General features: G+C 57.2%; 2 protein-coding genes across 2 annotated transcripts; both read left to right on the top strand.

Moving 5' to 3' along the window:
• Positions 1 to 654: 654 nt before the first annotated feature.
• Positions 655 to 2580, top strand: LINGO3 (leucine rich repeat and Ig domain containing 3). Its single transcript, XM_063291029.1, is given in 3 exon segments — positions 655 to 1982; positions 1984 to 2412; positions 2414 to 2580. Coding segments are annotated over 3 exon segments (1818 nt in total). The 5' UTR covers positions 655 to 686; the 3' UTR covers positions 2507 to 2580.
• Positions 2581 to 4367: 1787 nt separating this feature from the next.
• Positions 4368 to 21188, top strand: LMNB2 (lamin B2). The gene is made up of 15 exons (XM_063289764.1): positions 4368 to 4443; positions 5361 to 5584; positions 5971 to 6307; positions 6509 to 6771; positions 6892 to 7028; positions 9846 to 10002; positions 12866 to 12991; positions 13154 to 13324; positions 13532 to 13662; positions 14034 to 14249; positions 14552 to 14816; positions 14943 to 15050; positions 15358 to 15477; positions 16671 to 16778; positions 17148 to 21188. The coding sequence occupies exons 1-15, from the start codon at positions 4368 to 4370 to the stop codon at positions 17187 to 17189; spliced, it is 2481 nt and encodes an 826-aa protein (XP_063145834.1). The 3' UTR covers positions 17190 to 21188.
• Positions 21189 to 21825: the final 637 nt, after the last annotated feature.

Below are 21825 nucleotides of genomic sequence, written 5' to 3'. Positions count from 1 at the left end.
TGGTGAAGGTGCCCCCGGGATATATAGGGCTCCCCACCCCTGGCCTGGGAGGGGTTCTGAGCAAGCTGGAGGCACTAGGCTTCTGTGCTTGTCTCACGTCCAGGCACAAAGTACACAAGTCCAACAGCACCCTCCACCTCCAAGGTTGCAAAGATTCTGTAGTAGTAAAAACAGATGGGAAAAAGAGGACAAGGGATACGAAATCATTCAAAATCAGCTTCTGTCTTCACAAAGAACAAAGATAAATTATGTCTATTTCTGCCAGTTTTGCATTATTTTGTAAATGTACCTATTGATGGATTAATCTACAATAGATGGATTCTGAAAAAACTGCCTAGGGTGTTTGTGATCTGCAGAGACAAGAAAGCCGCGTGGCTCTGTGTAGTGGGACAGTGCTCCGGGGGTGGGGGTAGCGAGAGGGTGGAAGGGCTCCAAAAGGGCGCACGCACACACCCTTGAAGCTTCAGTTCTGCCTGGACTCTTTGGAGGGTGGCACAGGCTCAGCTCTTTGGCCAGGCAAGAGGGATGCTTGCGGATGCTTAACCCTTCAGAGCAACTTCAAGGCTCAGGAGCGAGACCTGAAGGAACAGGCACACATCCTGCCCAGGCCTGAGTAACCTTGTTTCTCTCTCTCTCTCTCTCCCTCCCCCAGGTGTCTGGGAAGATGGTAAGGCACCTGTAGGACCATGCGCCACACAATGCAAGGTGGCTTTCTCCTCCTGGCCTCCTGCTGCTCCCTCCTGAGTGTTGCCCCCATTTCAGCCTGCCCGGCTCGCTGTGAGTGCGTCCCTCAGCTCAGGTCTGTCACCTGCCATCGGAAACGCCTCACTTCCGTCCCGGAGGGCATTCCAACGGAGACCAAGGTCCTGGAGCTCACCAAGAACCGCATCCGCTGCTTGAACCCGGGGGAGCTGTCCTCGTTCCCCATGCTGGAAGAGCTGGACTTCAGCGAGAACATTATCACCAACGTGGAGCCGGGGGCCTTCAGCAACCTCTTCAACCTCCAGGTCCTGCGGTTACGGCGCAACCAGCTCAAGCTGATCCCAGCAGGCGTCTTCCACAAACTGACCAATCTTACCCTTCTAGATATTAGTGAGAACAAAATCGTCGTCCTTCTGGACTACGTGTTTCAAGACCTGAGAAACCTGAAGCACCTGGAAGTAGGGGACAACGACCTGGTTTATATCTCCCGAAAGGCCTTCTCTGGCTTGGTCAGCCTCCAGGAGCTGACCATTGAGAAATGCAACCTGACCGACCTCTCTGCAGATTCCCTCTCTCGCTTGCAAAACTTGGAGGTCCTCCGGCTGAAACACCTCAGCATCACCCTGGTCGAAGATCAGAACTTCAGGAAGCTTTATGATCTGCGGCTTCTGGAAATTGACAACTGGCCATCGCTGGAGGATATTTCACCCCACGCCTTCCAGGGGCTCAACCTCACCTCCCTGTTCATCACGTTCACCAACATCACAGCAGTGCCAACGACAGCCCTGAGGAGCCTGGTGCACCTCGTGTACCTGAACCTGTCTTACAACCCCATCAGCGCCGTGCCGAAGGGCGCCTTCAGGGACCTCGTCAGGCTCAGGGAGCTCCACATGGTGGGTGCCCTGCTGGCTTCAGTGGAGCCCCAAGCGCTGTATGGATTGAGGCAAATCCGTCTCCTGAACTTCTCCAACAATTTCCTGTCCACTTTGGAAGAAAGCACCTTTCACTCTGTCAACACCCTGGAAACCCTCCGGGTAGACCAGAACCCTCTAGTCTGTGATTGCCGCCTGCTCTGGATCCTGCAGCGCCGAAAGACATTGAACTTTGATGGGCAGCCACCCACATGCTTCTCGCCGCTCGAAATTCAGGGCAATGCCCTGCGCGACTTTCCAGACTCCGTCCTCTTTGAGTATTTCACCTGCCAGAAGCCCAAAATCAGGAACCGCAACCTCCAGCGCGTGACGGCTTACGAGGGGCAGGCGGTGTCCTTCCAGTGTCGGGGCGGAGGGGGAGCCGGTGCCCTCCATCAGCTGGGTGTCTCCTCAGCATAGGATGATCACCTCCAAAAGCTCGGGTCGGGCCACCGTCTCATCCAGTGGAACGCTGGAGATCTACTACGCCCGGGCCCAGGACAGCGGGACCTACATTTGCATCGCTAGCAATGCTGCTGGCAACGACACCTACTTTGCCACGCTGACTGTCAAAGGGCACTCTGTTGATAGCGTCCTTGACGCAAACCGGACCTTGATTCTCAGCGAGTTCAATGGCACTTCCCACAACGACACCCAGGTCTCCATAAAGTTCACGTTAGACCTCAAGACCATCCTGGTGTCCACGGCCATGGGATGCATCACCTTCCTGGGCGTGGTCCTCTTCTGCTTCCTCCTCCTCTTTGTTTGGAGTCGGGGCCGTGGGCAGCACAAGAATAACTTTCTCTGGGGAATACTCCTTCCGCAAGGTGGATGGCCCAACAGCAGCCTCCGGGCAGGGCGGAGCCAGGAAGTTCAACATGAAGATGATTTGAACACCTGGCGGGTGAAGCTCTGTCCGTGGTGGAAGGGGGCTCCTGTCACTGCTGCCAATAAGGCAGGTGGTACAAGGCCCACTCCCTCTTCAATGGAGCCTGGGAACAGTAGTCGATGGGCACCAGAGAGGGATGCTGTCACTCCCCTGCCTATGGTCAGCTCAGCTGCAAGCTGGGAGGGGGTCAGTAATGCCAGGATCAAGGGCTTGTGATCTGCAGGGCACGTTCCCTGAGTTAGCTCCCGGCAGGCCAGGCACAGTCCTCAGCTCCAGAAGGACCCATTGCCGCAGCCTCTCACACTTCCACCGCCTGGGATGGGGGCCAAGGGGTTGGGCTGCTCTCCTGACAGCAGCCGGCCCTGATGCTTGCCCAGCAGGGGTGCTCGGTTGGCAAGCATGTAGCCAATCCAGCAAGCGTAGCCCTCCCCGCCCCCGCGGCAGATGGCCCAAGCAAACCTTCCAAGTCAGAGCCTCTTACGGGCAGCTTTGGCTGGGAGGGCATTTGTCCCTGCTACGAACATCAGCTGCTCTCCCCAGAGTCCGCTATCACTGTGCTTCCATCATTTCCCCCACATAGTCGGTGGGGGGGACCCGACCTGTGGTTTAGGAAATCCTCCTGTTACAGCTGACACGAGGGCTTTGTATCTCAACTATGCATTTTTCAAGGACCGAGAGCATTCCTTTTGGGCTCTGAGGAGCCTCATCTGTCTCTCTTTTCTAGCAACAATTTTGAAAACCCAGGTTTAGTTGATGGGTTCGTTTTTAAACAGTTTTATATGTGTGTTCACCGTCTTCCTGGGTGGCAGGGCTGCAAGGTAGCCACGGCAGCCTGGGGGGCAGCCCCTTCCTTCCCCCTTCGGCCCACCCAAGCAAAGCTGGGCACCGGCAGGTTTTGCTGGGAGACACAGCACCTTGAAGCCCTTCCTCGCATTTCTGATGGGAGGGTCAGAGGGGAGCTGCAGCCCTGGGTATGGAGCCCCTCTCCCCTCCCAGGACCCAGCGGGCTGACCAAGAGCAAGTGTCCCAGCACACCACAAGAATTTGGGAGGTTTTCCAAAAGCCTCTCTGGCTGCACAGGGCTCCCGTTGTGTCCCGAGTGGGGCGCTGTTGAGCCATGGTCTGCCACCACATGAAAAGCCCCGCTTCCCTGCCCAGGTCCAGGTCCAGGTCCAGGTCCAGGCCCGGGGTGCGGGTGGGGGTAGGGGCGCCGAGCATGCCAGGCTGGATGTGGATTCCAAGGGCCTCCCTGGGATAGAGAACAAGGCCTCCATACATACCACCCCCCCAGACACCTTTGGGGTCGAGGGCCCCGGCTGTCTCCTTTGCAGCTGAGGGCAGTTCACACATTGCAATTAGCCACAATGTGCTTGGTCTTGGCTGAGCAAGATGCCTGAACCATGCCAGTGAAGGCTTAATCAACAAGCCATAGTTAAAGCAACAACTGCTTAGCATGATGCTGAGTCCAGCATGTGTGTATGCGCGCACCTGTGTGTGTCTGTGGCCAGTGAGTCTCCATGTCCCCTAACTGTACTGTGGCCGTTTTCCTTCTGGATTCTCCCCCCACCCCACCACCACTTTCTTCTGGCTGCCAAGAAAGCCCTTCAGGAGCAGAATAGCAGCCCGGCCTTGCGGCTGGCAGCCCTGGCAGCTCCCGCTTGCAAAGCGTGGGAAGGGTCGGAGCAAGGAGACTCCCCCTTTCCGCATGGGGCCTCCCTGCAGAGGAGCCCTGAGGCACGGCCTGGGCACAAGGCAGAGGGGAGACCAGGCATCCCTCCAGGGAGGGGTGGGGAGGCTGGGCTAAGCTGAGGAGGGCCACCTTGAGCATTTATGCTTCCCAGGGCGAACACCAACTGCCAGGCCAGATGGGGCTCCCCAAGGGAGGCTTGGCACACTGCGGAGGAACAAGAGGAAGCCATGGGGGAGGGGAGGAGGTCGCAGGTGGGAGTGCCCCACTCAGGGAGGGGGAGAGATGGCACAGAGGGAGGAACGGAGACCCCCTTCCTGCTGATCCCCTCCCACATGTAAACAGATGTGCATCCAGGCAAAGCCACGGAAGTCTGCCTTCAAAATGGGGCTGATTTAGGAAGGGGCAGGCCCCAGGATGCTCCACACCTGAAGGCTTCACCAGTCCCTCTGAGCCAGGCGAGCCTCCCACCCTTTGCAGCCAAAGGCACTTGCCAGCCCCTCCCCCCATACAGGTCCTGATGGTGGCCCATAAATGAGAGCTCTTAGCCTGTGCCCCCTGCCTGGGAGGGGCTTTCTTGTTCCCCAGCAATCCTGCTAGCTGCCCTCCCCACCATTCCCCCTGCCCCTCTCCCTATCCACCCGTTACCCCCACCCCCGACCCCCACTCCCACAGCCTCCTGCTCCAAGACTGATGGGGAAGAGCTCAAGATGGCTAATCTCCATCCTGCGGGGCCAGGGAAAAGCCAGGGGCCATCTTAGGAATGCAGTGCCATCTCTGAAGCACCCAGCTGCAATCAGCCAGCCGGTCTCTTTCAGGAGGACTGCTGCAATGCACGAGGAGCTGGGTCAATGCCTACATCAGTCGCTTAGTTTTCTGGCTCAGGGTGTTGTGTGAACCCAGCTCGACAGCCAGTGGAGGTGCTGGGCTAGGACTGGTCAGACCTGAGTTCCAACCTGCTTTCAGCCATGGGACCTCCCTGGGTGGCCTTGGGTCAGTCGGTGCTTCTCAGTCAAGCCTACCTTGTAGGACTGTTGTACAAAAGAAGGCCGTGTAAGCCAAGATGAACTCAAGAAGGGCTGACAGTTCGACCATTAGCAAAACCCTCTGCCGGACTCCTCCTCCTAGAGCCCACCCAGGCTACCCATTGCACGGGCTGCACTGTGTGCAGGAAGACCGCTGGCCGAGAAAGAGGGGCTCTTGCTAAGCTCTCCGGGCTGTGAGCGATCCCGAGCCGCCCTGCCGGCTCAGCCTGTTGCCCCGAGGCGCCTCCACGGTGCGACTTCGCCCTGGCCCGCGTCCGCCAGCCCCCTCCCCCGCGCCATGAAGTCACCTTTGACCCAAGAGGGTGGGGGCGGCCGGCGGCAAAGGCTCGAAGAAGGGGGGCGTCCTGCGGTGAGGGGGCAGGGGACCGCCGAGCATGCTCCCTCGCTTTGGGAGCCCCCCCCGGAAGGGGCCCCGAGCCCCAGCCGGGCAGCGGGAGGGAGGGAGGGAGGGAGCCCCCCCAAGCACGTCTCTGTTTCCTTGCTGAAGTTAATAAAGATAACCAGAACCTGAAATCAGTCTCTCTGTTCATTCGGGCTCCGGGCGTCCCAGTGAGGGGTAATAAACCCAAAAGAACTTCGCATTTCATAATAGTAAGAACAATTTATTGTTCATCATCCTCCTCCTCATCTGCGCTGCACACACCGCTCGCTCGCTCGCTCCCTCCCACTGAAGGTTTGCAAACAACCGCGAAAGGCGCCTGCGAGCCGTTTCTGACGGCCCGTTCCCACGTGCAGGAACAACACGCACAGGCTCCGCTGGAGCCCCGAAAGGAACACGGCCATTCCCCGTGTCGCGGGGAACCCAGCTCTGAGGAGCTGCCCATCCCTCCCCGGGCAAAGCGGGCACCGAGGGGCCGGGACTCGCCCCAGAGATCATCCAGTCTGACCCGCCCGGACAGACCTCTCCCACGCAGCCGCTTCACGCGACGACCCAGCGGCTCTTCGGCCCACCGCTCGGTCTCCTCCTCGGCCCGCCTCCCAGCGGAGAGAGGCGCACGGCCACCACACGCAGGGGAGCACTGCGGTTCCAGAGAGGAGCGCCGCCTTCGGAAGCGGCCTCTCGGGTCCGGTGGTAGAGAACGGGCGCCGGCCGCAAGTGTTCAAAATGGCGCCCCGCGCCGCACTACATCCCCCGGCAGGCGTCGGGCGCGCCGCGCCTCCTCCGATTGGCCGCGCGCCGCGCCCAGAGGCTCCGTTTCCCGAGGTGCCCAGCGAGGGGCGTCGCCTTTCGCCGTCCGTTGGCGCGCGCCGCCATTTTGTGCGATTGAATGAGCGGCGCTCGCCGGCGGCCTCCGCTCGCCATGTCCGCTGCCGCCCCAGCGCCGCCGCCGCCCGCCGCGGGCACCCCCCCGCGCCGCCGCCGGCCTCGCGACGCCCCTGTCGCCCACGCGGCTCTCGCGGCTGCAGGAGAAGGAGGAGCTGCGGCAGCTGAATGACCGCCTGGCGCACTACATCGAGCGGGTGCGCGCCCTCGAGCTGGAGAACGACCGGCTGCTGCTGCGCGTCTCCGAGAAGGAGGAGGTCGTCACGCGCGAGGTGGGCTAGGTGGCCTCGCGGGCCCTCCGCCCGGGCCCCCCGGGGCCGAGGAACCCCCCGAGACCCCCAGAGCCGCGCCGAGGCTGCCCGGGCGTCACGGCTCCGCTTCTCTTCCCGCAGGTGACGGGCATCAAGGCGCTCTACGAGTCCGAGCTGGCCGACACCCGGCGGGTGCTGGACGAGACGGCCAGGGAGCGGGCCAAGCTCCAGATCGAGATCGGGAAGCTGCGGGCCGAGTTCGAGGAGCTCCGGAGGAGGTAGGCCGGGAGGCTGCGGCGGCGCCCGTCCGAGGCCTTCGCCGGCGGGGTCCAGAGTGGGGGGGAGAGGGCGGGGCGGGCGGGGGTGGGTGGGGCAACGGCGGCTCTTCCTCTGCCCCCGGCTCCCGCCCCAGGCAAGGCTTCCTTGGTCCCCGAGCCGTGGGGAAGAGCAGGGCCGGAAGCTGGCGCGGAGGACGACGCTGCCCCTGAGAGGACCGGCTTCCTCCGGGGGCCCCGGCTGAATGTGACCGCACCACTGGGGAATTCAGCTTTGCCGGGCTTTCTCAGACTGAGCGAGACGTGAAGCCTTTGGAAAGGCAGGTCCGACTCCTGGCACACCTGGAACGTCCTTCCCGGATCTGTTTTTGAGCCCAGGGCAAGAACATCTCGTGCTCCCTTGTGTTAAGCATTTGCACTGGGACTGGTCAGCATAAACCTTCTTGGACGGGAGGCTAGATTCTTGGCATACCAGTTCTCTGGGCCTGGAATGAACCAGGACAGCTGCTTGCCTCTGCCTTGCACGGAAACGGGTGTGCGTGTGTGTGTGCGTGTGTGTGCGCACGCACTTGGGCCAGATTTTGGAGAGGAGGGGAATGTGCGTTGCGCCTGTGTTTATTCTGCTGGGCAGGCACGGTGGCTCTGGGCTCCCCCAGGGAGCTCCGGCTCAGATTCCACTCCCAAACAAGTGTCACTGTGTGTTCTGCCTTTTTGTCTCCCCGGCGGCCACGCAACTCACTCCCACCCTGTGCCCATGTTTATATTCTAGAAACTCTTCTTCCTGCAAAGCACCATGTTGCCCCTGGGATAGCCCCACCTCAGCAGGGTGGCGGTGGGGAGCCTTTGGCCCTGTCCCACCCCCATGTGGCCAGGAAAGGGGTACAGGCTGAGGGACCCAGAGGCCGCTTGCTCCCTGCTTTGGCAGCCGGAGGGGAAGAGGCAGCCCTGCCTTGGGCCTCATGGGCCTGTTTGTGCTGACCGCTGTGAGGGCCTTTTGGCTTGCGAGTCCCGTGGTGTTGGTCATTCTCTGGACACTCCTGGAGGCGAAGACAGCCCTCCCCTCCCTCTCTGCCCTGTTGCAAAGGCCCTGGAAGCCCGCCAGCAGCAGTGGCAGGGGCTCTTTGGCCAGCAGCTGCTGTTTGGGGACCGAGTCCCCTGCGGCTGGCATCTCCAGCCTGGGGGACAGGTGAGCTGTGGGAGCTCAGAAGGAGGCGCAACAGCAGAGTTGGGCCCTGGCTCTCTGCCAGCAGTGTTCTTTGAGCCCAGGTCCTGCCCACCTGCTAATGCAGGGGCCACTTGACCAAAGCCATCCCAGGGATGCAAGTGCGCTGCCCCTGCAGACAGCTGAAAGCCAGGAGCCTGAAGGACAAGTTTTGCAAGCCCACACAGGCCCCCGTGCAGGTCAGTCGGGTCCCTTAGGCACGCCCAGAGGTGACTTTGGAAGGCGCTGTTGGACTCTTTCAGGGCAAACGACCTCAGAGGTCTCAATGCACAAGGCTTCTGCTCTTCTGAGGCAGGACACGTCTTTCTGCCCTTCACTTCAGGAGATTAAAATAGTCTGTTAACATGTTCCAGTGTTCACCTGATAGGCCCCTGCCATGTTCTTGCATCATCAAGCCTTATCAAAGAGCTTCTAATGATAGTGCAAATTTATTTCATCTCATCTCATCTCATCTCATTTTTATAGCCGCCCATCTCAGCGAGTGACTCTGGGCGGCTTACAACAATAAAAATATTCTTGCGAGGTCTGAAACTCACAACTCAGAATGAGTGCATCCTGCACAAAGTCACTTTTATGTATTTTCTAACTGAATTGTTTAATGTTTTACGCCCACTTGAAAGTTGGTCATGGGCATTTCCAAATTAAACATCCCAGGGAAATGCCTGTTTATGCTTGAAGGACAGCCCAATATTTTTCCAAGTCATGGTTTCCATTCTTAAGGTGGTCTTACTCTCAGAAATGGCATGCTGACATTGAGTTGGGATCTGTCTTCGTGCGACTTATATTGACAATTTGCTATCCTGCACTCTGAAATGAGAGGAACCAAGTCTGGTCCTCCCTCCAGGCTGTCTTTCAGACGTAGTCATTGTCCTCTCTTTGCAAAGTTCTCTTCACGGGACTGTTTCTGGCCAGATCATCCTTTTCACCTGCTGTTCTAGATTGTCTAAGTAGTGCCTAAAGACCAGACACAAACATCTGTTGCAAATGGTCTTTCTCTTGGTACAGCCTAAAGCTCTCTTTATTTATGTTGCCACAACACGTGGACTCACGCAATTAAAGATGTCGTAAGAGGAAAGCTGTGCTAGTAAGGTGGCAGAAGAAATCAGGAGTCTGGCAGCATCTTTTCCGACTTGCAAACGTTATTAAGAGGCAGACGCTTCCTTGAGCTCCTTCTGTTACCTGCCCCCTCCTGATCACATCCAGTTAGCAATCGGTACCACTCCGGGTTTTTTTCCACAAGTGGGGGTAGGCCCCTCTCTTCATAGGAGCTAGGCAGCCGGGGGGGGGGTTGCCCCAAGCAGGAGTTGGATTAGGAGGCCCCTTCCAATTCCAGGATTTGATTGTTTTCCAAATTGGGAAGGTCCCCTTTGGGGGTGCCGGAATTCTGCAAGCTAGATAGCAAAAGGCCTGCCTCATGAAGCATCTTTCACACGGGTCTTCCCTATGCTCGGCCCATAGAAACAGGCCTGCTTGATCTCAGAAGGGCAAGAAGCATCAGGTGGTTGTCCCTGTTTTGGGTGCTTGGAAACGGCTGTGGGAACCAGCCTTTGGGGGCGGGCGGTGCTCCCTGAGCTGAGCCGTCTTGCGTCTTTCCTCAGCTACAAAAAGAAGGATGGGGAGTGGTCCACATCTCAGGGTCGCATCAAGGAGTTGGAAGTCCTCTTCCATCGAAGCGAAGCAGAGCTCACTGCCACTCTGAGTGAGAAGCAGAGCCTGGAGGCCGAAGTGGCTGATGCGCGTGCCCAGCTGGCAAAGGTAAAGGGATGGGAGGCCAGAGTGCAGCTGCTGGGTGAGAATGTGGCAGAGAACCAGAGTGAGTTCTTGTAGCAGTCCAGCAGCTGAGGGAGGAGCTGAAACGGCCTCCACAACGTTGCTTGTTTCCGCTTGGTAACCTCAAGAAAAAGATGCTGCCACCTGTGCTGAGCGTAGGCTGGGCAGTGGTGAGAGAAGTTTGTGAAGCCTTTAGAACAGCCTTTCTTGACCTTTGACTCTGGAGGAACCCTTGTGGAAAGCGCTCTCTCCGGACTTCAGGGAAAAAAATTAGCGAAGCTCATGAGGAGAGAAGGGCTGTAAAGCTGTGCCAAAAGCCTTGGCCTCGATCAATGCAGTTGGGCAGGGATTACCCAAAAGGAGATACAAAGGGAAAACTCACTGCCAAGGCAAGGTGTGCAGGGCCCTGGGAGGCCAGAGAGAGCCTCAGAGAGATGGCAAAGGATCTGCGGGCCCCTCTCACGTGGTCCGGTCTCAGGGTTCCTGGGTCCACCACGAGGAACGTCCCAGCGGCTCATTGCTGCCCGTCTCAGGTTGCCAGAGGGTTCCTGGACAACCCAGTAGGCTTTTGGGGTGGTATTCTGGGACAGGCGAGATGAAAGCAGAGTCAGAGCTGGAAACAACGGCGTACACTTTACAAAAGGGAGCTAATCCCAAAAGGCCTAGACTGGTTTGACTGGTGGGCTGAAGGGAGTAGCGTGGAATCGAATAGGGAGAGATGTCAAGAACTGGATCTTGGTAGGAAAAATGAAAGGTGTAAATCTAGGGTGGAGGCAACCTGTCTTGGCAGTAGTACACGTCTAAGGGATCTAGGCGTCTTCATCACAGATGGGTTGGAAGGCGTGAGCCAGAAGTGAAAATAGAACCTGATCCCGGAAGCCTCCCCTCTCCTGCCCTGGTCAGACCCCGTTTGGAGTCCTTGGGCAAGTTCTAGGAGCTGCAGTTCAGAAAGCACGGTGAGAGATTGGAGGAAGTTCAGAGGAAGGCCACCGTCGGGGTGAAGGGTTGGAATTGTTAAGAGACCAGGATACGCTTGTTCTGAGGAAGTGGGGACGGGGGGGGGATTCGAGGGAGGCCTGAAGGGTTGTCCTGCAGAAGAGAGGACTCATCTTCTGTTGCCAGGAAGGCAGGGCAGGGGGGGGGGGGGGGAAGGTTGGTGAGTTTTCCTTCCGTAGGGGTCTTCTTGTAGTGGCTGGATGGCTGTCCATCAAAGATGCTGTAATGGACTCTGTGCGGAGCAGGGTTGGGCTAGATAACCTCGAAGGTCCCTTTCAGCTCTGGTTCTGTGATTGGATGGAGCTGTGTTGACACTGAAGGGTTGCAGGGGCGTTCTAAAGGATTTGCAGGCTTTCTCTCACCCAGTGACTGGTACCCTCGTATGAGTCCGGAGGAGGCGTCTGGAGGCATCCAAAAGCTTTGGCCCCGGAGCTTCCTGGCAGTGTTGGCCTCACACTTTTGCCCAGTTTACTGAGCTGGCGCAGAGGGGAGAGGCCTATGAAGCAAAACCCTGGGCTGCACCAAACTCCTGGGGAAGCACAGCTAGGGGGCCTCTTTGGAGCCCGTCTTTCCCTCAAACATTGCAAGGGAAGTCCTTGGTTCTCCTCGGGAGGAGCTCCACCCCAACTCACGTTCCACAGCAGGGATGCACTGACTGACTGAGTTTCCCCACTTGGCGTACAGGCGTTTGTGATGCATGGGGTTCATAATGCAGATGTCATGAGTAAGGATGGTGAGCAGGGGGCTCCCATCCAGGCTGTAAAGCGCATGCGTAGTACTGAGGAATTAAGCAGCCATTCAAAGAGACACAGATCAGGCCCACCTTGGCCATTGGGGTTCATCTTTCTGGGGTTTTCCCACGCTTATTCAGTTTGTTAGGATTCTGTTAAAGTAGCAGTAATAAACATTAGAGGAGTACTCCTCGTCTCAGCGTGTGTCTCACTGTTAGGACAGCAGCCTCCCCTCTGGCCAAGGGGTCTCCTGCTACTCAGCCTGCTGAATAGCAGGGGGGGGATTTCCTAAGGAGTGGGGGAGCCAGTGGGTTGTGCCTTGGGGGGGGGGGCTCACAGAGCCCGGCAGTGGTGGCAGTCAGCCATAGGCCAGCCCACTTCCCAATGTTCCCAGTCAGTTTAAGTGGCCTCAGAGAAGCTGTCCTGGACAGACCATTGGGGGGCTGGAAAGAAGATGGGGCGGGCTCTGGGCTCTGCTTGGGAAGGGTCTGAATTGTGCCTAGCGTGGAGAAAGTCGGCCACGGGGGTGATGTTTGGGCAGGCCAAGGAAGGCCTTCACCAGGTTTGCAGCTAGGCCATGGAAGTGGCACCACATTTATTTGTTTGTTTGTTTTATATCCCGCCTTTATTACTTTTATAAATAACTCAAGGCAGCGAGCATACCAAATACTCCTTCCGCATCCTATTTTCCCCACAACAGCAACCCTGTGAGGTGAGCTGGGCTGAGAGAGAATAACTGGCCCAAGGTCACCCAGCTGGCTTTCATGCCTAAGGCAGGACTACAACTCACAGACTCCTGGTTTCTAGCCCAGTACCTTAACCACTAAACCAAACTGGCTCTCACACGGGGTGGCAGTGCTCCCGGGCAAGGCGGGCAGGCATGGAGGGCGTCTCTGTCCTGCCTGAGCAGAAGGTCTTAACCGAGTGACTGGGGCGCTTGGCCTGCCTGCCAAGGACTGGTCCCCTGAGGCCCCAAAGGCTCCGGGGATCCAAGGCTGCTGTTCCGGCCCTTGAGGAAGGAGCGAGGCGGCAGGCTGGCGGGGGCAACCCGCAGAGACCTGGCCAGCATCACTACTACTGCTGGCGCAGCCCTCCAGCACTCCTGTCTGGCCCCTTCGCAGGCAGAGGATGCCCACGCCGTGGCCAAGAGGCAGCTGGAGAAGGAGACCCTCCTGCGGGTGGACCTGGAGAACCGCTGCCAGAGCCTCCAGGAGGAGCTCGACTTCAGGAAGAGCATCTTTGAGGAGGTGGGTGTGCGGCCCTCGGCCAGGGGGGTCATGCCTCTTTCTGGAGGGCCTCTGGCTGGAGGGGGGGTGGGGGCGCCCCATAGGAATGGGGCCTGCCTGCCTGCCTGCCTGTGTGGGGGACCGGGGAAGGCCACCCCTTCTGAGCCGCAACGGTCCCCCCAGGAGGTGAGGGAGACGCAGAAGTGGCATGAGCGCCACCTGGTAGAGACCGACAGTGGTCGCCAGAGGGAGTACAAATCGAGAGTTGCCCACGCCCTGGAGGAGCTGCGGAGGCAGCACGACGACCAGGTCCGTCTCTACAAGCTGGAATTGGAGCAGACCTATCAAGCCAAGGTGAGTCGCGGCATCTTCTGGAGGGGTGGGTCAGTGGGCGGTATGTGGCCTGGTCTGGGGGGCATCTTGAGGTCAGCGGGGGGCTTGAAGCACCGTGCTGGGCTGTGCCCATGGGGCTCCTTGCCCGCCTCGGAGCACACACCGTCCACGCAGCGGGCAGGGCTGGAGACTCCCTGGCCGGTCCGAACAACACGCTCTCTTTCCCAGCTGGAGAGTGCCAGGCTCTGCTCGGATCAGAATGAACGGGCGGCCAGCGCCGCTCGGGAAGAACTGAACGAGGCCCGCATCCGGATCGAGGCGCTTAGCTATCAGCTCTCCGGACTGCAAAAGCAGGTGAGGTGTGAGGGGCCCCTCTGCGTCTGGTCCCAGATTCGCAGACCTCCATCCAGCCTGGGGACGTTGCTGAGGGTGGGTCTGCCTGCCTCTCTGCCACGGCCCCTCCAATCTCAACAGATATGCTTGGGGGGCCCAACCGATGATGGAGCCGCCTCTGGTCTCAGCCAGTGGCGTAAGCTACCCTTGACCCCTGACCGTTCAGCTCCAGCCCGCGGCACCCAGAGAAGGGAGCTCACTCCAGGAAGAGGCCTCTGCAGGGAGTCGGAAAGGGCGGCTTCGGGGCTTCCTGGAGAAGGAGCCTCGGATTCGACTTTTTCAGGGGGCGGAGGAAACTTGGGGGCCCAACCGCTCCTCCCTCCCCTTTGCAGGTGAGCACCGCGGAAGAGCGGATGCGGGACCTGGAGGAGCTGATGGCCGGAGAGCAGGAGAAGCTGCGGAAGATGCTGGATGCCAAAGAGCGGGAAATGATGGAGATGCGGGAGCAGATGCAGCAGCAGCTGATGGAATACCAGGAGCTCCTGGATGTCAAGCTGGCCCTGGACATGGAGATCAGTGCTTACCGGAAGCTTCTGGAAGGGGAAGAGGAGAGGTAGGAGCCCCAGGCCCACTTTGGTTGGCAGGCAGGCTCAGGGAACAAGCCAGCAGCCGCTCCCTGGACGCCACCCTCCCTGAGCCCCGAGGACCGGTGGCCGCCTCCAGCAGGGAGAGACCCGATGGGGTGCCCAAGAAGGCGATCGTTGGCATAGGGGCGTCTGGGGGGCAGTTCCAGAATGGCAAGGAAGGAATGGGTCCAAATGGAGTCGGGGGAAGGCCTCCCTCTTCTGCTGCGGGCAGGCCCCTGTGCCTGCTCCGTGCGAGGCATTGCCAGGCTCCCCCTCGTTTCCCTGCCAGGCTCAAGCTGTCTCCTGGCCCCCCACCCCGCATCACTGTCTCCCGAGCCACCTCCTCTGGCGCCTCAGCCACTCGCTGCTCACGGGGGAAGCGGAAGCGGGCGGAGGCCGAAGAGCTGCCGGGCAGCGTGTCTGGTGGGGTTGGAGGCAGGACCGGCACCAGCAGCCTCCAGGCCAGCCAGCAAGCCTCAGCTAAAGGGAGCGTCAGCATTGAGGAGGTGGACCCAGAGGGGAAGTTTGTTCAGCTGAAGAACCATTCTGACAAGGTAGGCTGACCTGAACTCCGAGAAGCTGTTGAGCATTTCTCATACCCGTTTGATTCCCACAGGGCTGTTTTGTGCCACGTGGTTCTGCCAGTTAGGCAGGGGCTAAAAATCAACCTCCCTTAACAGGATCAGTCTCTTGGAAACTGGAGACTGAAGAGGAAGGTTGGCGAGGGAGAGGAGATTGCATACAAGTTTACTCCGAAGTACGTTCTCCGGGCTGGGCAGACTGTGACGGTAAGTCCTGGAGCGCCCCCCCCCCCCCCCCCCCCGTGTCCGAGTGTTGGGAATGTCCGTCCCCCAGTGGTCAAGGCACCCCATAGTTCTCTTTTCTTCAGGGCCCTTTCCCCCAGCTCTTTCGGGATCGCAGTTCTGCTGCTACCCTAGAATGGCCCCCTCTGCTGGGAGGTGCATTGTGCCCGGCCTCTGCATGGGCCGGGGCTGTGGGCAGGCAGGAGGGCAGCGGGCTGGGCTCCAGTTTGTCAGGACTGGGAGAAGCAGGCCCAAGGGAGCTGTGCATGACCAGCCTTGGTTGTCTTCCTAGATCTGGGCTGCTGAGGCTGGGGTGGCACATAGCCCACCCTTGGTCCTAGTCTGGAAGAACCAGGGCAGCTGGGGCACTGGAGACCATATCCACACGTACCTGGTGAACGCCGATGGAGAGGTGTGTTTGGAGTGGGGCGTGGAGTGGGTATAGGAAAGGGGGCTCTGAGGTGGGGGGAGCAGAAGGAAGGAGACTTTCAAAATTATCTGTTAAAAGCTACTTCTGTGCCATCACAATCAAGATAAACCTTTGGTGGTTTATTTAGTACAGATACAGATTAAAACAGTCACAATAGTGATAAAACAACTACAAAAGCCATAAAAATAACCATACAGCATAAATTACAAATAAATAAAAACAAAGATGGCAGCATTCACATCAGGGGAAAGCTCTCCAAAACCGTTTGGTCTCCCAGAAGAGCAGGAAAGGGGGAGCCGGTCTGACCTCTACGGGGAGGCTGCTCCGTGACGTCAGAGGCACAGGGCGGTGGTGCCGCCGCCTCGGTCCTCCCGGGTCCCAAACTCGGTGCTGGCTCACGTGGTGTCCGTCGGTCAGCAGCACAATGGGCTTGCGCAAAAGAAGTGGGGATTTCAGAACACGGAAGGCATCCTTCAGCCTGGGGTGCCTCGGTTTGAGCCCTTGCCCGGCACACAGGGCTGGCCCCTCTGGCTTCTGACTCAAGGTGTCCAACCTGCCAGCAGAGACAGGCACAGAACTTTGCAGGTACCAGCCTGGGGAACAAGAGGGGAAGCGTTGGGCTCGTCCCCAAGAAGGCACCCTCTTGCTTTTGTCCCAGGTGGTGGTTGACTCGGGTTATCCACCGTCCTCATTCTGAAACTGCAAACTTAAATCCCTCGGTGTAAAACTCTCTTACTCCCTTTGAACTCGCAGAAGGAGGTTGGCCTGCTCAGCGGAGGGGGGTTTGAAGGACTGGCTGAAAATGTCCCTTCTTGCTTGGCGTCCCCTCAGTGCTGGACCTGTCATGGCACCTGCCTTGCAAAATGGCCTCCCCGGCTATACAGACGGTCCCGCCCCGTTGGCCTTCAGGAAGACAGCGAAGGCCGGGCTTTTCCATCAGGCACAGGGGGTGGCTGATCTACGGATGCGAGTTTTATTGGGGCCTCGGTGTTTTTTGTTTTAGCTTTTTTGCCCTAATTGCGTTGTACATTTATTCTTATTTGCTGCTCAGTTCCTTCTGGGATATGGGTGGCCAAACAAGTTTGCTTAATGAGCACTTGGCTAAATAAGCATCCTGAGGCTTCTCCAGAGCTCTGGATGCACGGGCACAAGGAGTGCTTCTCCTCTCCCCCCAGGAAGTGGCTGTGAGAAGCCTGACCCAGCTGTCCACTGTGCTGCAGGAGAATGAGGAGGACGAGGAGGACGAGGCTGAGTTTGGGGAGGAGGACCTCTTCCACCAGCAGGTAGCCGCGGAGGGTGGCTCTGGAGTCGGGCTGGAAGGGGAAAAGAAGAAAAGCTGCTCTGTGGCTCCCTCCGTGTTTCCCTTGCCCTTTGGCAGCGGGAGGGGCAAGTCAAGAGCCGCTTCCTAGGCATCATGGTGCCCACAGAGGTGGCCTCCCTTGCCTGGAGTGGGACTTCCCTTTAAATCAGGAGAACTCCACAGGGGCCTTTGGCAAAAGAACTTCAGAATTGTCCCCAAGCAAGGCCCGGCTTTAACAGGGCTGCGTGCCAGGCCTGTAGCGGAGCCTTGGCGCTCTGCTGTCCCCCAGAGCAGGGGGGGGAGGGAGGGACATCGGGGGGACCAACTTCAAAAGCTCCCTTTCCTCTTCTAGGGGGATCCGAGGACAACATCCAGAGGATGCGCCATCATGTGAAAGGAAGGAACCCACTTGGCTTTATGTTTTCCTCCCTCCCTTTTCTTTCTTTTACCTATGTCTATGGAAAACTATTTTTCTAAGTCTTCTATGGCTTATTTTTACTTTGAGTGAAAGTGAGTTTTCAGGCCCTTTTAAAAAGCAAGAAGTGAATCAGCCAGAGCCCCACCAGTTGCCTGCTGCGTTCCCACTGTTGCTTTTTAGCCATGAGCTGAAGGGCAGGGAGTCTCCTGCTACTTGCAAGGAGTAAGAGTTGGAATGGGGCTTTGGACTCCAAATTGAAGGGGTTGCAGCTTGAGGAGTGCTTCTGTGCTCTTCTGCTCCCTTGGGCTTCCTGGAATTTGGAACTTGCCTCAGGTCAGACTAAAAAATCACAGAATTGGAAATGGCACCCAAGGATTATCTAGACTCGTCCCCTCTGTTACAGGAAGTCTGCCAGTCTGCTTGAACGTCTCTGACAAAGAGATCCCACCAAAGTTAGCACTCTGTTGTGAATCAGATTTGTGGCTGGACGGGGCCACCCCTTGGAAGCCACTGCAAAAGGATTTGACAAAGGTGAGTGGGGCAGCAGAGTATCTCCGTCTGTCACGTGGTTGGCAGCAAATAACATGCTGGGATTTGAGACCACATGAGACCCCTGTTGAGATGGGACACGTGCCATGCTGCTTCTCAGGACAGTGTTGAATAAGGAGGGTGCACTGCGTAAGAACGCTGACCCGCCAGCTGTCTGCATCTCTGTCAGTACCTTGGCATAATCTTCCTTATTTAAGTGTTGTGAAAAAAAGAAGCCTTCGGTAGCCAGTTATCTGCTGGAAGATTGTAGAAATACCCAAGAAATCTGATCTTGTCAACATTTTGTATTTTGGGATTCTAAGGTATTTTGAAATGCATTCCAGCTGGAGTTCTTACCACTAAGTGTTTGCCCTCAAATGAATGTCCCAACTTAGATTAGCGCTCATTGTCCAAAAATGAAACCCTAAAAGTTATGTGACATTTGTGTTTAGCTCTGATCTGATCTTCCTCTTCAAATGCTAGCCTTGAAACTCTGCCTTGGTTCTTTGTTGTTTTATTTTTTTAAAAGAGCATAAAAAATTGGCGTCTTAATGAAAATATCCTTGAGAATTTCAGTGAGCTACATTCCCGAGGGCTGGTAGATAGTCCATCACCTGAGACTGTGCCACACTGAGCATCTGAACGGCCGGGTGTCCCTTTGCGGGCCCTGTCCTGCGAGAGCCGCCTCCGATCACCACACTGTGAAATGCACATCTCCCTAACCAGTCCCCTTCGGGCGGGCCAGCCGTCAAAAGTCTCGCTCGCTCTGAAGTCTGAAGGGCTTGCAAGGGCCTTGGGAGTCTCCAAAACGGGGAAGATCCCCAGATTCACACAGTGCAAACAGGACTTCTGACCCTGGGTCCACTCGCAACTTTTATGACATCTCTGTGGCTTTAGCTCAAGGGTGTGTGGACGTTTTGACAGCAGTAAGACATGCTGTCAGAAAATATGTAACAAAGGAATGGGTTGGATATCTGTCTGAGAGAGCACTTAGCTGTAGCAGAATTGAGAAGGAGAAATCAAACTTAATATGAAAATAATCCTTAAGGAGCAAACATTTCAGAGATGTTTTAATGCTACGTAGTGTGTTAACGACCAATGTGAATTAATGTGAACGTGTTTTAGGTTTAGAAGCTCTGATCCACGTTTTATGGATCCATCCACTAGTGGTAAACCCTGAAAAGGGGGCCTGATGCTGGATAGAGTTAAACCAGTTGCTCTCCCCCTCCAATAATACTCCTGCCCGGCTTGAAGGAGGGAGGCTGGAGGGCGCCCGGGTGGTGCCCAGGGCCCAGTCTCGGGGGTCGCTTGCCTGAGTCACGCTACCTCACTGCCTGCTCCTCTGCTCACCAGGCTCACTGGCAGCTGCCTCTCTGGGCCAGCCAGTGCCCACTTCCCCATGGAAAGCAGAGACGTGACTGGTGCGCAGGCGCCTCGGCAGAAGAATCCTGGGGGTGAAACCGCCACAGTTGAGCCAGGGACCCTTGGCGCAGCCCCCCCCCCCCCCCCCCCCATGGTCCAGGCTTTGTGCTGGATTCTGGCAGCGCCACTCGGGGCTGCGGCCGCAGCTCTCCTTTTCAGCTGCGCTCTCGTTCATCACAGCTTCACTCCGGAACCCATCTGGCGCTTTTTCATAGCAAAAGCGTGGCTTTTTGCATGGCTAGGGGCCACCCTGTTCTGTTTTTCGCTGGCCCAGGGCTGGGGCAGAGGAGGCTGGAAGGTTTGCTAGTCCAGTCATTCCAGGTGCACTGAGACCTCTTTGCCAGGGTCTTCTGCTTCTCAGCCACAACCAGCAGGTGATGGCTTGCCGCCCCCTCAGCCTTGTTTGGTAATTTGTCTTGACGGCAGGCAGCATCTTTGCAGAAGGAGGTTCCCAAGGAGAACCTGCAGAAGAGGGGTCCTGCCATCGCAGAACACGGACGGGTCAGGAGCGGAGGCCGTGCAACTCCCCAGTGGGGAGGGAGAACCACTGGGCCTCCGGTGCCTTTTCCCTCTTAGCTTCTGGAGTTAAGGCTGGCCTGCTGCTTGTGGTAGGAGGCCACCGAGGAGCATTCCCAACACTCTGGTGCACACAGAGAGTCAAGCCGCCCAGCCCGAGTCCCTTGCTCCGCTGCCAGCTGGGCTCGGGGCTTGGTTGGCCCTCCTCCCAGTGCCTTGGCTGCCATGGGACTGCCCCTGTGGATCCCTCAGGCCTTCTGACGCATCTCCTCTTGCGCATCTGAAACCGCCAGCCAGATCGCCCCTCTTCACACACACAGGCCCTTTGTTGGGAACAGGACCTCCACCGTGCCTGCCTCAAAAGTCTCGGGGCATAAAGGCTGCAGCGATTTTCAGGTGAATCCACTGTTCTGTCTGCAGGAGAAAGCGGAGGACGGTGGTGTTCCCAGGTTGTAAGTGCGCTATCCTTCAGACACCCACCCACCCACCTTCCTTTCTTCACACACACACACACACACAGGCCCCTTCCCCAGAGTTTGTAGGAGCTAATGCTGGACATGAGGTGCAATTTTGTTAGGGCAGTATTTTGACTGCCTTGATCTTTCTGTCCGTGTCTTGCTTTGCTCCGTGGAAGGCCATTCTCGCTGAGTGTCCAAGAGTAAATGGAGGGCAACCAGGTTAGTGGGCAGAGCCATTTAGCGCCTGATTGGTATTTGGTGGTGGTGTGAGACAGTGTTTTTTTGATCTGGAAATATGCCTTGCTTTGTACTTGAGACAAAATGTCATTTCTTGTATGTTTTAAATCCATGTTTACACATGACTATTGCTAAATCTTAACACCACAAAGTTCAGTGAACAATTGGAGTACAGAACACTGGTTATTCGTGGGGTGGGCATTTAGGGCCCCCTCCATTTCATCTGTCCATTGACCACCCCAGCCATGTCAGCTTTCCTCAGCCTATCCCCTGGCTTCCTCCTGATGACCTCTACCCTGGAAGAAAATAACCTGTTCCAGCGTTCCGTTCAAGCGTTTTGTGGAGTCCTTTTCTCACCAGTCTAAATCCAGAAGATATTCCCAGGAAGGAATACCGAGAGCGCTTGGCTAGCCCTGCAGAACTACACTACGTTTTGCAAGCAATGCTTTCTGGCACCCATCGTGCAGCAGAGAGACAAGCTTTGACTTTGTACAAACCCATTTCCTTATTAGAACTCTATTTTTGTAGCAGCGTGGTTTTTTTTACTTCGAAGTTTTGTTTCTAAAAAGCGGGAGCAGCTGTGTTTGCGCGAAAGGATCTGCACCTCCCAGCTTCAGACAAGCGTGATGGGGCACTTAATGTTGGCAGAGGCACATCCTTGGGAGGAAACTGACCTAGACGGTCGCATTTCAATGTCATTTTTGTGTTCTTATGGATATGCATGCTCAATGTCTGTCTTTTTCAGCAATTTGTAATACATTTTTTTGACTGGAAACCTTTTGTACAACACTCAAATAAATGTTTTGCATTTTTATCTGGACTCTTGTGGAATGGTGCAGGAAGCTTTCTCATGCTCGCCCACGCTCAGGCAGATTGGATGTGCTGGAGAATTGTGGACAATGGGCTTGTAGCCCAGAGCCCACTATCACTCTGGCACATGGCTGGTACCCCTCCGTCCATTAGGCAGGTGACACTAGGGGTGCACAAAGTATTGTGAGCTGGGAATAGCTGGGGGGGGGGGTTGTGTGGGGGGGCTGAGATGAATCATTCTGCTTTTCTCCTGCCCTGGAGCAAGTGGGTCGTTGCTGTTGCTTTCAAGCCTTTGGTGGCCACTTTTCTGCCCAGGCAAGCCCAGCCAACACAGAAGGAATGATTGGGTTGCTCAAGCAGCCACGGGGGATACCTTTCTGTTTTGTTTTTTTCCCCCGTTGCCAGAAAGGGTCACCTGTCTAAATGGGAAGGCTGAGGATTGGGAGGGGAGGGCAGCGGTGGCTGCAGATGGGCCTGGCTTGGAGAGCAAGCAGTGCCCCCCTCCCCCAAGCGAGGAGGAGGTGCTGGCAGCAGGCCCCCTCCGTGGGCAGCCGAAGGGAAGGGCTGCTGCTCGTGGAGACCCAGCAGAAAATCGCCCCAAATGGACGGCCGCCTCTGGGCGTGCGGTGGTGGACCTCCAA

Source organism: Candoia aspera, chromosome 1, assembly GCF_035149785.1.
Source record: "Candoia aspera isolate rCanAsp1 chromosome 1, rCanAsp1.hap2, whole genome shotgun sequence".
Lineage (NCBI taxonomy): Eukaryota > Metazoa > Chordata > Lepidosauria > Squamata > Boidae > Candoia > Candoia aspera.
The sequence above is the reverse complement of the archived record's forward strand: the minus strand, read 5'-3'. Positions and strand labels throughout refer to the sequence as shown.